We start from the raw sequence: 14,006 nt of genomic DNA, 5'->3' as shown, positions 1-14,006 counted from the left end.
TGACTATATCAGGCTGTGAGGGAGGTGTGGGAAATGGGGAGATTGATGGCAATGACATTTTATACATTACTGCGGTGCCTGGACTATTTTTAATTTATAAAGTACATATAAATATTTTTAAAAGTGGCAGTAACTTGAGATAAAAGAGTCAGGCTTTCAAATCTATGATAAGATTCCTCTGAGAGAAAACTGGAAGGGATCAACCTAGCAGGTAAACTCTTAACAGTAACACCATGACTGCAGGCTACCATACAAATGAACACTGGATTATACATTTACTAAAATATTATATTGTATTATGTGATAATTAAAAGCCAAAGTAAGACATATTGAATATATCTAAATTCAATATTCCTAATCCTAACTCAGTTTTTCAGTCATTTATATAAAACAAGAAAGTAAGGACTTTGATAACTTAAAGATTTGCAGCACAAGGTCAAATCTATCAATCTGGTAATATCAACGTATTGATATTTCTAGCCTGAGAAATTCTAATAAATTTATGGTCCTCTTGAAGCTCAAATACAATAGTTTTTTGTTTTTATATTGGGCAATCTATAATGGTAGTCACACTATCAAATTTATTACTACTGAACTGGATATTGGTTTTGAGCAACTTCAGTTAATGACCAAATAGCTTTACCACAGCTATCTTTTCCTTCTTTCTACCTCCACAGTATCCTTCGATTTTCTCTCCTTCGTTTCCATTGCTACTACCTACCAGACATCAGATTGTCATTACTTCTTGCTTAGACATTCCAAGAGAATAAATGATCTCCTTGCTTCTAACCTCTTCTTATCCAAAGCCACCCTACCTCTTCTTGCCAGAATGATATCCCTGACACACATCGAGATCATACTGTTCTCCAACTTAAAAATCACTGAGAGCCAAAATGCCTACCAAATAAAATCCAATTTCCTAACCCAGTAATTAAAGGCTAGTCACAATCCACCTCTAATTTATTTTTCTAACATATCTCAAGAATCTGTATACTCACAGAGAATTGACTTTTTTGAGATTCATAGCTGTCTATACTTTCTAGACTTTTCTTCCTTCTCTTCCTCCTCCTTAGAATACTTTCTTTTCTCTTGCACCACCCTGCTCCTTATTGCCATGTGTTCAAATTCTATGGATAAGTTGTATAGTTCATGTACTCTCTGTATCTTCCCCAGATACCTTGGTCCAGACAACAAAGAAACAAAAAGTTCCTTCCTCTGCATTTCCAGAGAACAGGCTCCATATCTTGCTTATGGCACTAGTCACTTTCTTCTTGATAACTGTAGTTACATCGCTCTAATTTAATCTTTTAGACTCCAAACTTATCAAAGACAAAAAGGGTTATTTATACGTCTACTCCTCATACTGCCCTGCACAGAATGGAAGCTCAACATGTAGCTGTCAAATCAATGGTCTAAATTCCACTTTATTTTCCTTATTTAAGTATCTCTAACTTCAATACAATTTAACTATAAAGAAGTCACTTTGCTATCACCTGCTATTTCATCAAGAGTGCTTGCTCTCATATCCAGCATGACTGTTCCATTTAGGATGCAACTTCTCAGTTCAAAAAGACTGTGCAAAGAGAGGGTCGCCACGTAAGGCTTACTCCACCGGTCACCGCCGTCTTCAACATCCTCTTCAAATTTCAGCCATCTGAAATGTATAATGTATAACAATATTTTACAAATAATGATTCCATTTGTTTATTTTAATATGATAAACATAAGCTTGTTCTTTTAAACAGAAACAAAGATCACCACCACCAAAACAAAATTTCGCTACAAACACATTTTTACAAATTAGGTTAACGGTCTATAATGTCGATAGGCACAAGTTACCTTTGTAGTTCCTCTTTCTATTCTAGCTATCACTGTAGTAAGTTTACAGAAACAAACTCTGGAAATTCATAGTTTCAGCTTCCAATCTTATTTTAAACTTTAAATATGCAAGATGTTGATTTTTCAAACTTGTTTCCTCTAATTAAAGACATTAAAATCTACAGTAACATACTTCCTTTTGTTATATTATAGTATTAAGAATTATTTAAGGAAACAAATTTTGAGAATAAAGATAAAATTTCCAGACAGAAGGAAATTCTCTACTCATTGTTTTAAAGTACTGGATGTCTCAATTTCAATTTTATATTCTCATTACAAAAAGAAACCAAGTAAAGGCAGTTAAAAACTGAGAGAGTATCATCACCTGGCAGTTTCTTTCCATTCATACTCTTCTCCATCTCTGTAGCACAGCTCATCCATTTCCGTGAAGAGATCATGGGGAATGTGTTCTTCATCATCATCTTCAGTACCCAGGATGAACTGGACTCTCTGGGATGGTGTGTCTTGACAAAATCAGAATTTAAAAATATACACTCAAAATTTTCCTCAATTAATACAAAGGTAAATTCTAAATTTTGAAAATGAAATGCTTTTGTTATAAATATATTCCATCAGAACAAATTTCTTTTCATTATTATTAAAATACTATAATTCTGGAAGGAAACAAGGACCAACAATCTAGAACAAAAGAATTTTACAGAAAGATCACCTCCACAGATGAAAAACAAAAATTATATGTTAAAGTCACACTAATCTTTAACAAACTAATGTAAATCAAACAAATAACAGTAAGCAACATCCAAAAACAAGAAAACACTATGCATAAGACAGGACCTTTTCCTCACCAAAAATAGATGGAAATGTTAGATAATATAGAACATTTCAAATATTTAATCAATATGTAGTTAAGTTCAAGAGTAAAAAAAGAAATCCCCAAGTTCCAAAAAAAGGATGAGAAAACTCAAAACTAACTTTTCCTACTATCATGGAGAAGCAAAAGTCTGTCAGCTGAGGTTAGGGAGGTAGACAGGTCACTGCCACTCATGACATCTGAGTTTTAACTACCTGTGTGGTACAGGATCCCCAAACAGAGAAATTAGCATACATTCTAGTCCAGGACAGTTGAAAGCCCCAGGGGTCCCAGAATAAACACTGAAGCATACAACAAGCATCAATTAAAAACAAAATCAAATTCTTCCAAATATAATAGAGGAGGTCAAACTCAAAATTTACATCTAAGTAAACAAACCTCCAGGAACTTACAGCTGCAAGAGGGATATTAAAACAGGTTAAAAAGTAAATTAGAAGGACTTCCTTGGTGGCGCAGTGGTTAAGAATCCACCTGCCAATGCAAGGGACACGGGTTCAAGCCCTGGTCCAGGAAGATCTCACATGCCACAGAGCAACTGTGCCCGTGTGCCACAACTACTGAGCTTGCCCTCTAGAGCCCGTGTGCCACAACTACTGAAGCCCACGCACCTAGAGCCCATGCTCCACAATAAGAGAAGCCACCACAATGAGAAGCCCATGCACCGCAACAAAGAGTAGCCCCCACTCGCCGCAACTAGAGAAAGCCCGTGTGCAGCAACAAAGACCCAACACAGCCAAAAATAAATAAATTAATTTATTTTTTTTTAAAAAAAGTAGATTAGAAATAAAATTGTTAAAGGAAAAGACATCTAAGGAGGAGGAGGTTACACAGAATGCATCAATGACAAATAAGACAAAAACACGCAAGGTTAAGAGATATAGAAGACAGAATAAAAAAGTCGCACAAGAAAAACTCCAGAAAGAGGAAAATATAAAGAACAGGGGAAGAGGCAGTATGAAAAACATATCTGAAACTTGTCCCGTATGTACACAACACGGGTCTTCATAATGAAGGAATACTCTAAGACCAATGCAGGACAAATAAAAACACAATGTAACTGAACTTCCTAATATTTGAACCTTTCAACAATTAGGTCTTGCACATCTTTTGTGAAATTCATCCCCAAGAAATATTTCTGGTGCTATTGTGTTGTTTTTTATTTCAGTTTCAGATTGCTCATTGCTACTATATAGAAATACAGTTGATTCTGTACACTGATTTTGCATCCTGTAACCTTGCTAAACTCACTTAGTTCTGTAGTTTTGTAGATTGCTTAGGATTTGCTACACATATGATTCTGTAACTATGAATAAAAACAATTTTACTTCTTCCTTTACCTTCTGGATGCATTTCATTTCTTTCTTGCCTTATTATACTGGCTACGTGTGCCAGTACCAGGTTGTACAGAAGTGGTGAGAGAAGACATCCATGCCTTTTCCCAATTCATAGGGAGAAAACATTCAGTCTTTCACCAGCATTTCTAAATGCTCTCTATCACACTGAAGAAGTTTTCTAATATTCCTAGTTTGCAAGGAGATAAAATTCTAGAATAGAATTTAGAATTTAGAAAAATTCTAAATAAATAGAATTTGTTAGATGTAGATAAATAGAATTTATCTAAAGACAGAATTTTAACTCCTAGCAAACTAGGGGGGAGGAATTTTGTCAAAGGCTTTTTCTGTCTTATTGATATGATTATATGGGTTTTTCTCCTTTATACTATTAATATGTTTATTTACACTGATAGATGTTTAAATTTTAAACCAACCCTGCATTTCTACTTGTTCATCGTATTAATTTCCTAATGCTGCTATAACAAATTTCCACAAACTTGGTGGCTTAAATAACACAAATTTATTCTCTTACAGTTCTGGAGACCGGAAGTCCAAAATGAATTTTACACAGGGCTAAAAAATCATGGGCTGGTTCTTTCTGGAGGCTCTAGGGGAAAATCCATTTCCTTACCTTTTCTAGCTTCTGGAGGCTGCCTACATTCCTTAGGTCTGGACGCCTCCTCATTCCATCACTATAACTACCATCTCCTCTCTGATCTTCTGACTCCTTGTGATTAAATCTGGCCCATCTGCATTAATCCAGCATAATCTCCACTTCACAAAATCCTTTAACTTAGTCACATCTACAGATTCACTTTTGCCAAATAAGGTTAACGTTCACAGGTTCCGGACAGTAGGAATATGGACATTGTGGGGGCCACTATTCAGATTACCACCATCATGATGTATTATCCCTCTTAAGTATTGCTGGATAAGATATGCTTTTATTTTGTTAAGGATTTCTGAATCTATACTCATGAGAAATAATTAGTGTGTAGTTTTATTCTATTGTAACATCTTCATCAGGTTTTGGTATCAGGGTAATGCTGGATTCACAATATGAATGGGAAAGTGTTCCCTCATCTTCAATTTTCTGGCAGAGTCTGTGTTATTTCATTCTTATATGTTTGATGACATTTGGGAGTAAATTTCCACTGTGGGAATGCTTTAGACTACAAATTCAATTTCTTTTTATACATGTAGGATAATTCAAGTTACCCATTTCTGCCTAATAGCATGTATTCCTAAGAAACTTTCCCATTTAATCTGAAATATCAATTTTGTTGGCATAAAATCATTCATAATATTCCCTCCTTATTCTTTAATATCTGTAGAACATTTACTGAAAATTTCTGGTGCTGGTCATTTGTATCTTTTTTTCCCTCACCTGATCAGTCTGGCTATTTAGATTTCTCAATTTTATTGATCTTTTCAAAGAACCAGATTTCAGTCTGATTGATTTTTGCTACTGTTGGTCTGATTTTTATTTTATTCATTTCTGCTTTCATTTTTATTGTTTCTTTTCTTTTACTTATTTAGGCTTAATTTGCAGTATTTTTTCCTTCAATTTCTTAAGTTACAAGCTTAAATCATTGATTAGGCTTTTCTTGTTCTGCGTTTTTTAAATTAATTTCTTTACTTAAATTTATTTGTTTGCACTGGGTCTTAGTTGCAACAGGTGGGCTCCTCGGTTGTGGCATGCAAACTCCCAAATTCCCACCTGTGGCATGCATGTTGAATCCAGTTCCCGGACCAGGGATCAAACCTGGGCCCCCTTCACTGGGAGCGTGGAGTCTCTACCACTGTGCCACCAGGGAAGTCCCTTCTTTTCTAGTATAAAAACTAAAGGCTATACATTTTTCTCTAAGCACTGCTTTAGCTATATCTAACAAATTCTAATATGTAGGCAGTCCTCACTTTGCACAGTACCATGCTAAATGAAACCTGTGTGTGTCAGGACTGTGTCCTCACTTTGTAAGATTTTCTCTCAATTTTCTGCCTGTACTGTGTTTTCATTTTCATAAATTCAATATATTTTCTAATTTCTGTTGTGATTGCATCTTTAACCCATGGGTTACTGAGAAACTTCGTGCTTAATTTCCAAATATCTGGGCATTTTTCTTAATATCTTTTAAGTTTAATTCTATTTGTGGTCACAGAATACAGTTTCAGTCTTTTTAAATGTATTAAGACTTGTTTTATGGCCTAGAATATGATCTTGGTTAAATCTTCAATATGCAATTGTAAAGAATGTGTATTCTGCTGTGGTTGGGTGAAATGTTCTATGCATGTGACTATCAATCTGACTGACAGTGTTATTTAGGTCTTCTATATCCTTACTGATTTTCTGTTTACTTGTTCTATCCATTACTGAGAAAGGAGAGTTGCAATCTCCAGCTGTAAGTGTGGATTTCTCTCTTTCTCTTTTCAATTTTATCAGTTTTTGCTTCATGGATTTTGAAGCTGTTGTTATATATATTTAGGACTGTTATGTCTTGGTTTCAGCAATTTGATTTTTATGTGACTTTGTGCGGTTTTTTCTTCATGTTTCTTCCCCTTGGGTTTTGCTAAACTCCTTGGACCTGTGAGTTCAGACTTTTTATTAATTTTGGAAATTTTTCTGGCACTCCAATTACACATATGATAGACTACCTGATACTGTCCAACAAATTATTGATGCTGTTTATTGGTCTTCAGCTTTTTTTCGTTTCATTTTGATTAGTTTCTATCACAATATCTTCAAAAATCACTTATCTTTTTTATTCTGTAATGTCAAATCATCTGTTAATCTTATCTAGTGTACTACTCATTTCAGATACTGCATTTTTCATCTGTAGAAGTTCCATGTGGGACTTTCATATATTTTCAGCCTCTCTCTTCTTGAACATATAAAGCATATATATTATACTGCTTTAACATGCTTGTTTTCGAACTCCATCAACTTTGTCATTTCTGGATCTGTTTCTTTTTTTTTTTTTTAACATCTTTATTGGAGTATAATTGCTTTAAAATGGTGTGTTAGTTTCCACTTTATAACAAAGTGAATCAGTTATACATATACATATGTCCCCATATCTCTTCCCTCTTGCATCTCCCTCCCATCCACCTTCCCTATCCCACCCATCTAGGTGGTCACAAAGCACTGAGCTGATCTCCCTCTGCTATGCGGCTGCTTCCCACTAGCTAGCTATTTTACGTTTGGTAGTGTATATATGTCCATGCCACTCTCTCACTTTGTCCCAGCTTACCCTTCCCCCTCCCCATATCCTCAAGTCCATTCTCTAGTAGGTCTGTGTCTTTATTCCCATCTTGCCGCTAGGTTCTTAATGACATTTTTTTTTTAAGATTCCATATATATGTGTTAGCATATGGTATTTGTTTTTCTCTTTCTGACTTACTTCACTCTGTATGACACACTCTAGGTCCATCCACCTCACTACAAATAACTCAATTTCGTTTCTTTTTATGGCTGAGTAATATTCCATTGTATATATGTGCCACATCTTCTTTATCCATTCATCTGTTGATGGACACTTAGGTTGCTTCCATGTCCTGGCTACTGTAAATAGAGCTGCAGTGAACATTTTGGTACATGACTCTTTTTAAATTATGGTTTTCTCAGGGTATACATCCAGTAGTGGGATTGCTAGGTCGTATGGTAGTTCTACTTTTAGGTTGTTTTTTTTTTATTCAAACAAAAAGTCACAAAAATTATAATCATCCTCATCACTTCACTCAGGTCCATGTAATTAATTTTTTTTTCACCTTGATCTTTGTTAGCACTTTTATGAATTCACCAGTTTTCCATTAGAGTTCTGAAAATGCTTATTCATTCAGTTCAGCAGTATAGTCAGTTACCAGAAACCTGTACTTGTCAGAGTCTTTTCCATGAATTCCTTGAAGATGAAAACCTTTTATAGGAACATTTTTGCAAAAGCATCAGAGTACACCCAGAACTGTCTGTAAATGACAAAAGACTTAAAAATGACCATGGTTAAAGATTTGATGAAAGTTCATAATAATGCAATTGACAAGAAAATTTAGTTATTTCTGAAATATACATTTTAAAGTAATAACCAGAATTATGACTTATAACATTATACCAGAACACATAAGATTTTTAGAAATTTCATGTAATGTCTGAAACATTTATATTAACATATTTCCATACAAATAACCCAATGAAAGTTTAGTATTAGTTGTTTTTTGCTTGTTTGTTTGGTTTTTTATACTGCAGGTTCTTATTAGTCATCAATTTTACACACATCAGTGTATACATGTCAATCCCAATCGCCCAATTCAGCACACCACCATCCCCACCCCACTGTGGTTTTCCCCCCTTGGTGTCCATACGTTTGTTCTCTACATCTGTGTCTCAATTTCTGCCCTACAAACCAGTTCATCTGTACCACTTTTCTAGGTTCCACATACATGCATTAATATACGATATTTGTTTTTCTCTTTCTGACTTACTTCACTCCGTATGAGTCTCTAGATTCATCCACGTCTCAACAAATGACTCAATTTCGTTCCTTTTTATGGCTGAGTAATATTCCATTGGATATATGTACCACAACTTCTTTATCCATTCGTCTGTCGATGGGCATTTAGGTTGCTTCCATGACCAGGCTATTGTAAATAGTGCTGCAATGAACATTGGGGTGCATGGGTCTTTTTGAATTATGGTTTTCTCTGGGTATATGCCCAATAGCGGGATTGCAGGATCATATGGTAATTCTATTTTTAGTTTTTTAAGGAACCTCCATACTGTTCTCCATAGTGGCTGTATCAATTTACATTCCCATCAACAGTGCAAGAGGGTTCCCTTTTCTCCACACCCTCTCCAGCATTTGTGGTTTGTAGATTTTCTGATGATGCCCATTCTAACTGATGTGAAGTGATACCTCATTGTAGTTTTGATTTGCATTTCTCTAATAATTAGTGATGTTGAGCAGCTTTTCATGTGCTTCTTGGCCATCTGTATGTGTTCTTTGGAGAAATGTTTATTTAGGTCTTCTGCCAATTTTTGGATTGGGTTGTTTGTTTCTTTAATATTGAGCTGCACGAGCTGTTTATATATTTTGGAGATTAATCCTTTGTCCATTGATTCGTTTGCAAATATTTTCTCCCATTCTGAGGGTTGTCTTTTCATCTTGTTTATGGTTTCCTTTGCTGTGCAAAAGCTTTGAAGTTTCATTAGGTTCCATTTGTTTATTTTTGTTTTTATTTCCATTACTCTAGGAGGTGTATCAAAAAAGATCTTGCTGTGATTTATGTCAAAGAGTGTTCTTCCTATGTTTTCCTCTAAGAGTTTTATAGTGTCCGGTCTTACATTTAGGTCTTGAATCCATTTTGAGTTTATTTTTGTGTATGGTGTTAGGGAGTGTTCTAATTTCATTCTTTCACATGTAGCTGTCCAGTTTTCCCAGCACCACTTATTGAAGAGGCTGTCTTTCTCCATTGTATATTCTGGCCTCCTTTATCAAAGATAAGGTGACCATATGTGTGTGGGTTTATCTCTGGGCTTTCTATCCTGTTCCATTGATCTATATTTCTGTTTTTGTGCCAGTACCATACTGTCTTGATTACTGTAGCTTTGTAGTATAGTCTGAAGTCAGGGAGCCAGATTCCTCCTGCTCTGTATTTCTTTCTCAAGATTGCTTTGGCTATTCGGGGCCTTTTGTGTTTCCATACAAATTGTGAAATTTTTTGTTCTAGTTCTGTGAAAAATACAAGTGGTACTTTGATAGGGATTGCATTGAATCTGTAGATTGCTTTGGGTAGTATACTTATTTTCACAATGTTGATTCTTTCAATCCAAGAGCATGGTATAACTCTCTATCTATTTGTATCCTCTCTAATTTTTTTCATCAGTGTCTTATAATATTCTGCATACAGGTCTTTTGTCTCCTTAGGTAGGTTAATTCCTAGATATTTTATTCTTTTTGTTGCCGTGGTAAATGGGAGTGTTTTCTTAATTTCACTTTCAGATTTTTCGTCATTAGTGTATAGGAATGCAAGAGATTTCTGTGCAATAATTTTGTATCCTTCTACTTTACAAAATTCATTGATTTTGTAGTAGCTTTTGTAGCTCTAGTAGTTTTCTGGTAGACTCTTTAGGATTCTCTATGTATAATATCATGTCATCTGCAAACAGTGACAGCTTTACTTCTTTTCCGATTTGGATTCCTTTTATTTCTTTTTCTTCTCTGATTGCTGTGACTAAAACTTCCAAAACTATGTTGAATAATATTGGTGAGAGTGGGCAACCTTGTCTTGTTTCTGATCTTAGTGGAAATGGTTTCAGTTCTTCACCATTGAGGACGATGTTGGCTGTGGGTTTGTCATATATGGCCTGTATTATGTTGAGGAAAGCTCCCTCTATGCCTACTTTCTGGAGGGTTTTTACCATAAATGGGTATTGAATTTTGTCAAAAGCTTTCTCTGCATCTATTGAGATGATCATATGGTTTTTCTCCTTCAATTTGTTAATATGGTGTATCACGTTCATTGATTTGCGTATACTGAAGAATTCTTGCATTCCTGAGATAAACCTCACTTGATCATGGTGTATGATCCTTTTAATGTGCTGTTGGATTCTGTTTGCTAGTATTTTGTTGAGGATTTTTGCATCTACGTTCATCAGTGACACTGGCCTGCAGTTTTCTTTCTTTGTGACATCTTTGTCTGGTTTTGGTATCAGGGTGATGGTGGCCTCGTACAATGAGTTTGGGAATGTTCCTCCCTCTGCTATATTTTGGAAGAGTTTGAGAAGGATAGGTGTTAGTTCTTCCCTAAATGTTTGATAGAATTCGCCTGTGAAGCCATCTGGTCCTGGGCTTTTGTTTGTTGGAAGATTTTTAATCACAGTTGCAATTTCAATGCTTGTGATTGGTCTGTTCATATTTTCTATTTCTTCCTGGTTCAGTCTCGGCAGGTTGTGCATTTCTAAGAATTTGTCCATTTCTTCCACGTTGTCCATTTTATTGCCATACAGTTGCTTGTAGTAACAGAGCTCAGCATCCTATGCTGCCTGTTGTCCATTGTCTGAAAATTACTGTTTCATATATTTTGTACAGTTTTCTAACTGTTTAAAATTGGAGGGCAAATGCAATTCCTGTTAGTCCATCATGTCCAAAACACCTGTGTAATCTCTTTTCGGAGAGTGGGGGGAAGAAAGAAGGGACTTCATAGCAGTTTGTAGGACACAGATTGGAGTTAAAACCAAAATAAACCCAATTCTGTGGCATAAAACTTTTCTAGGCATAATTACTCTATGAAAAAGTTACAAATATTTTCTCCACCAAATTTATTTTTCAAACAACTGTATTTAGACTTCATATTTCAGACCTCAGTTTGAACATTAAACCACCTAGCCAGGTGAACATATAAACATACTTAGTCTAGTAAGCAGCATTCCTATAAAAAATATTGTGTGCCTTTTTATTCAGAATGAAATAGAGAAGCATACCGATCCACTCACAAAATAACAGCAAAATACTTCTCAACTACCAATGTCATCAAAGTCCACTACTGATGCTTTTAAAATTACTGTTGATTTTTCCTTCACCAGCGACATATTTTTGTTAGCTATATGACCACTTAATAGTTTATTAGGCCATCAGGATCTCTTAGTACTGGCTAAGAGATTCCCATCATTTAGCCTCTCTAAGTTGAGGTTTCTCCATCTATATAATGAAAACAATAATACCTATCTTTAATTTTTTAAAAATGCTGAGAAGATTAAGTCAAAGCACGTATGTCAAGGGCTTGGTGGAATACTTAGCACAGAATTGGCACTTAATATTTTACTAGGCCATCAGTATCTTCTTTCTTATGATCATGACATAAGCTGTAGTAGACACAGTAATTCTTTCCCTCTTTACCTCGTCAAAAGAACTTTCCTTCAGCACAGCACACAAGTGCCTGTGGGGGTGCAGCTCACATGGCTCCTCAAGAATGCACACACTAGGACCTATGGTGTAGATGGCCATATGGGCCACGATGTCCTAAAAAACCAATGATGCCTTACATGTCAACTGAGTGCAATGCCCTGCTCAAGCCGCACAGCTATTTTTTCGGGCTCTCGCCTTTCCAGCTTTCAGGGGCACTTAAATAACTACCAATCTTTATTATCAGATAATAATTCATTTTCCTCTACCATATGCCTTTTTTGCTTTCTGAGATTCCCATCATTTCCTCTGTCTACTGGTACTTCTTTATTGCTCTGCTTTCAAACAAAAATTCTGTCCTTCTAAAGACAATACTATCAAATCAAAGCACTCTTTGCTGCACAGATAACCAAGTAATCCAGCTTTATGGATAAAAATCTTCTGGCAAAAAATGTATTTAAAAATGAAAAAAAAAAAATTTCCATCTGTTCCAGGAGCCTAAGGATTCCAGATATTTGTTCATTGCATATGTTAATAATGAAATATATAATAGAGAAAAGGAAATAAAAACCCTCCTAAATTGAATTTTAAGTGCCAAGACTCAACATTTACAATTCCAAGGCTGGAATACAATAAAGAAACCAAAGCCCCTTACTTTTTTCACTCATCCTAAGTAGATCTTAACCAATAAACTAAGCATTTTTCTTGTAGAAAAAATATTCTTACTTCAATTAGTATTCCTCAATGCATATACTGTGTCTGAGTTATTACAGAAATACAATTTTAAAAAGGAAATATTTAATTAAAAAAAAAAAACTTTCCAGGAAAGAACCCTAAACTGTTAATGGAGAACTTTCCATTCTCTTACCGTAAGAAGGAGATTCCCGTCCATCTTCTCTGTCTGAGTCTTTGTCTTTTCTTCTCCGGTGGTGATGTTTGTGTCCACGATGCCTGTGACGCCGGCGACTCTCTTTACTAAATGGCACGTGGACACCTATATACACAGCTCGATGACCTGGTAAAATGTTCGGAAACATTACTGGCAGACCTCATTTTATTGCACATCACAGATACTGTGTTTTTTTTCAAATAGAAGGTTTGTGGCAACCTTGCATTGAACCAATGTATCAGCACTATTTTTCCAACAGCATTTGCTCACCTCCTGTCTCTGTGTCATGTTTTGACAGTAATTCTTGCAATGGTTCAAACTTTTCCATTATTATTATATTTGTTATGGTGGTCCATGATCAGTGATCTTTGATTTACTATGGTGATTGTTTGGAGGCACCACAAACCATGCCCATATAAGATGGTGAACTTAATCGATAAATGTTGTATGTGTTCTGATTGCTCCCCTGACCATCCGTTCCCCCATCTCTCTCCCTCTCCTTGGGCTTCCCTATTCCCTGAGACACAGCAATGCTGAAATTAGTCCAATTAAAAGCCTTACAATGGCCTCTAAGCGTTCAAGTGAAAGAGTCGCACATCTCTCACCTTAAATCAGAAGCTAGAAATGATTAAACCTAGTGAGGAAGGCATGCCGAAACTGGCATAAAGCCAGGCCTCTTGTGCCAAACAGCCAAGAAGTGAAAGCAAAGGAAAAGTTCTTGAAGGAAATTAAAAGTGCTAGTGAACACACAAATGATAAGAAAGTGAAACAGCCTTACTGTTGATAAGGAGAAAGTTTTAATGGTCTGGATAGAATGTAGACAAAACAGCCTTCTATTGGAAGAAGATGCCATCTAGGGCTTTCATAGCTAGAGAGGAGAAGACAATGCCTGGCTTCAAAGCTTCAAAGGACATGCATGCTAATGCAGCTGGTGACGTGAAGTTGAAGCCAATGCTCATTTACCATTCTGAAAATCCTAGGGCCCTTAAGAGTCATGCTCAGTCTATTCTGCCTGTGCTCTATATATGTATTTTTTTCCCTTCCTTCCTTCCTTTCTTCCTTCTTTCTTTTTTATTTAACTTTAGTTGATTTACAATATTGTGTTAGTTTCATGTGTATAGCTTCAGATTCTTTTCCATTATAGGTTATACAAAGCCTAGATGACAGCGCATCTGTTGACA

The 14,006-nt window shown here is 35.6% G+C and overlaps 1 protein-coding gene across 10 annotated transcripts in view; it reads right to left on the bottom strand.

Moving 5' to 3' along the window:
- SLC4A7 (solute carrier family 4 member 7) overlaps positions 1–14,006 on the bottom strand; it is a 114,859-nt gene that overhangs the window by 56,075 nt on the left and 44,778 nt on the right. For all 10 annotated transcript variants that reach the window (XM_057555689.1, XM_057555691.1, XM_057555692.1 and 7 more), the window contains exons 3-5: positions 12,805–12,951; positions 2,204–2,342; positions 1,494–1,654 (exon numbers count right to left, since the gene is read on the bottom strand). In XM_057555689.1, the coding sequence (XP_057411672.1) occupies positions 1,494–1,654; positions 2,204–2,342; positions 12,805–12,951 (447 nt within the window). The remainder of the gene's footprint in view (positions 1–1,493; positions 1,655–2,203; positions 2,343–12,804; positions 12,952–14,006) is intronic.

This window comes from Balaenoptera acutorostrata, chromosome 10 (assembly GCF_949987535.1).
Source record: "Balaenoptera acutorostrata chromosome 10, mBalAcu1.1, whole genome shotgun sequence".
Lineage (NCBI taxonomy): Eukaryota > Metazoa > Chordata > Mammalia > Artiodactyla > Balaenopteridae > Balaenoptera > Balaenoptera acutorostrata.
This window is presented reverse-complemented; position numbering and strand designations above follow the sequence as displayed.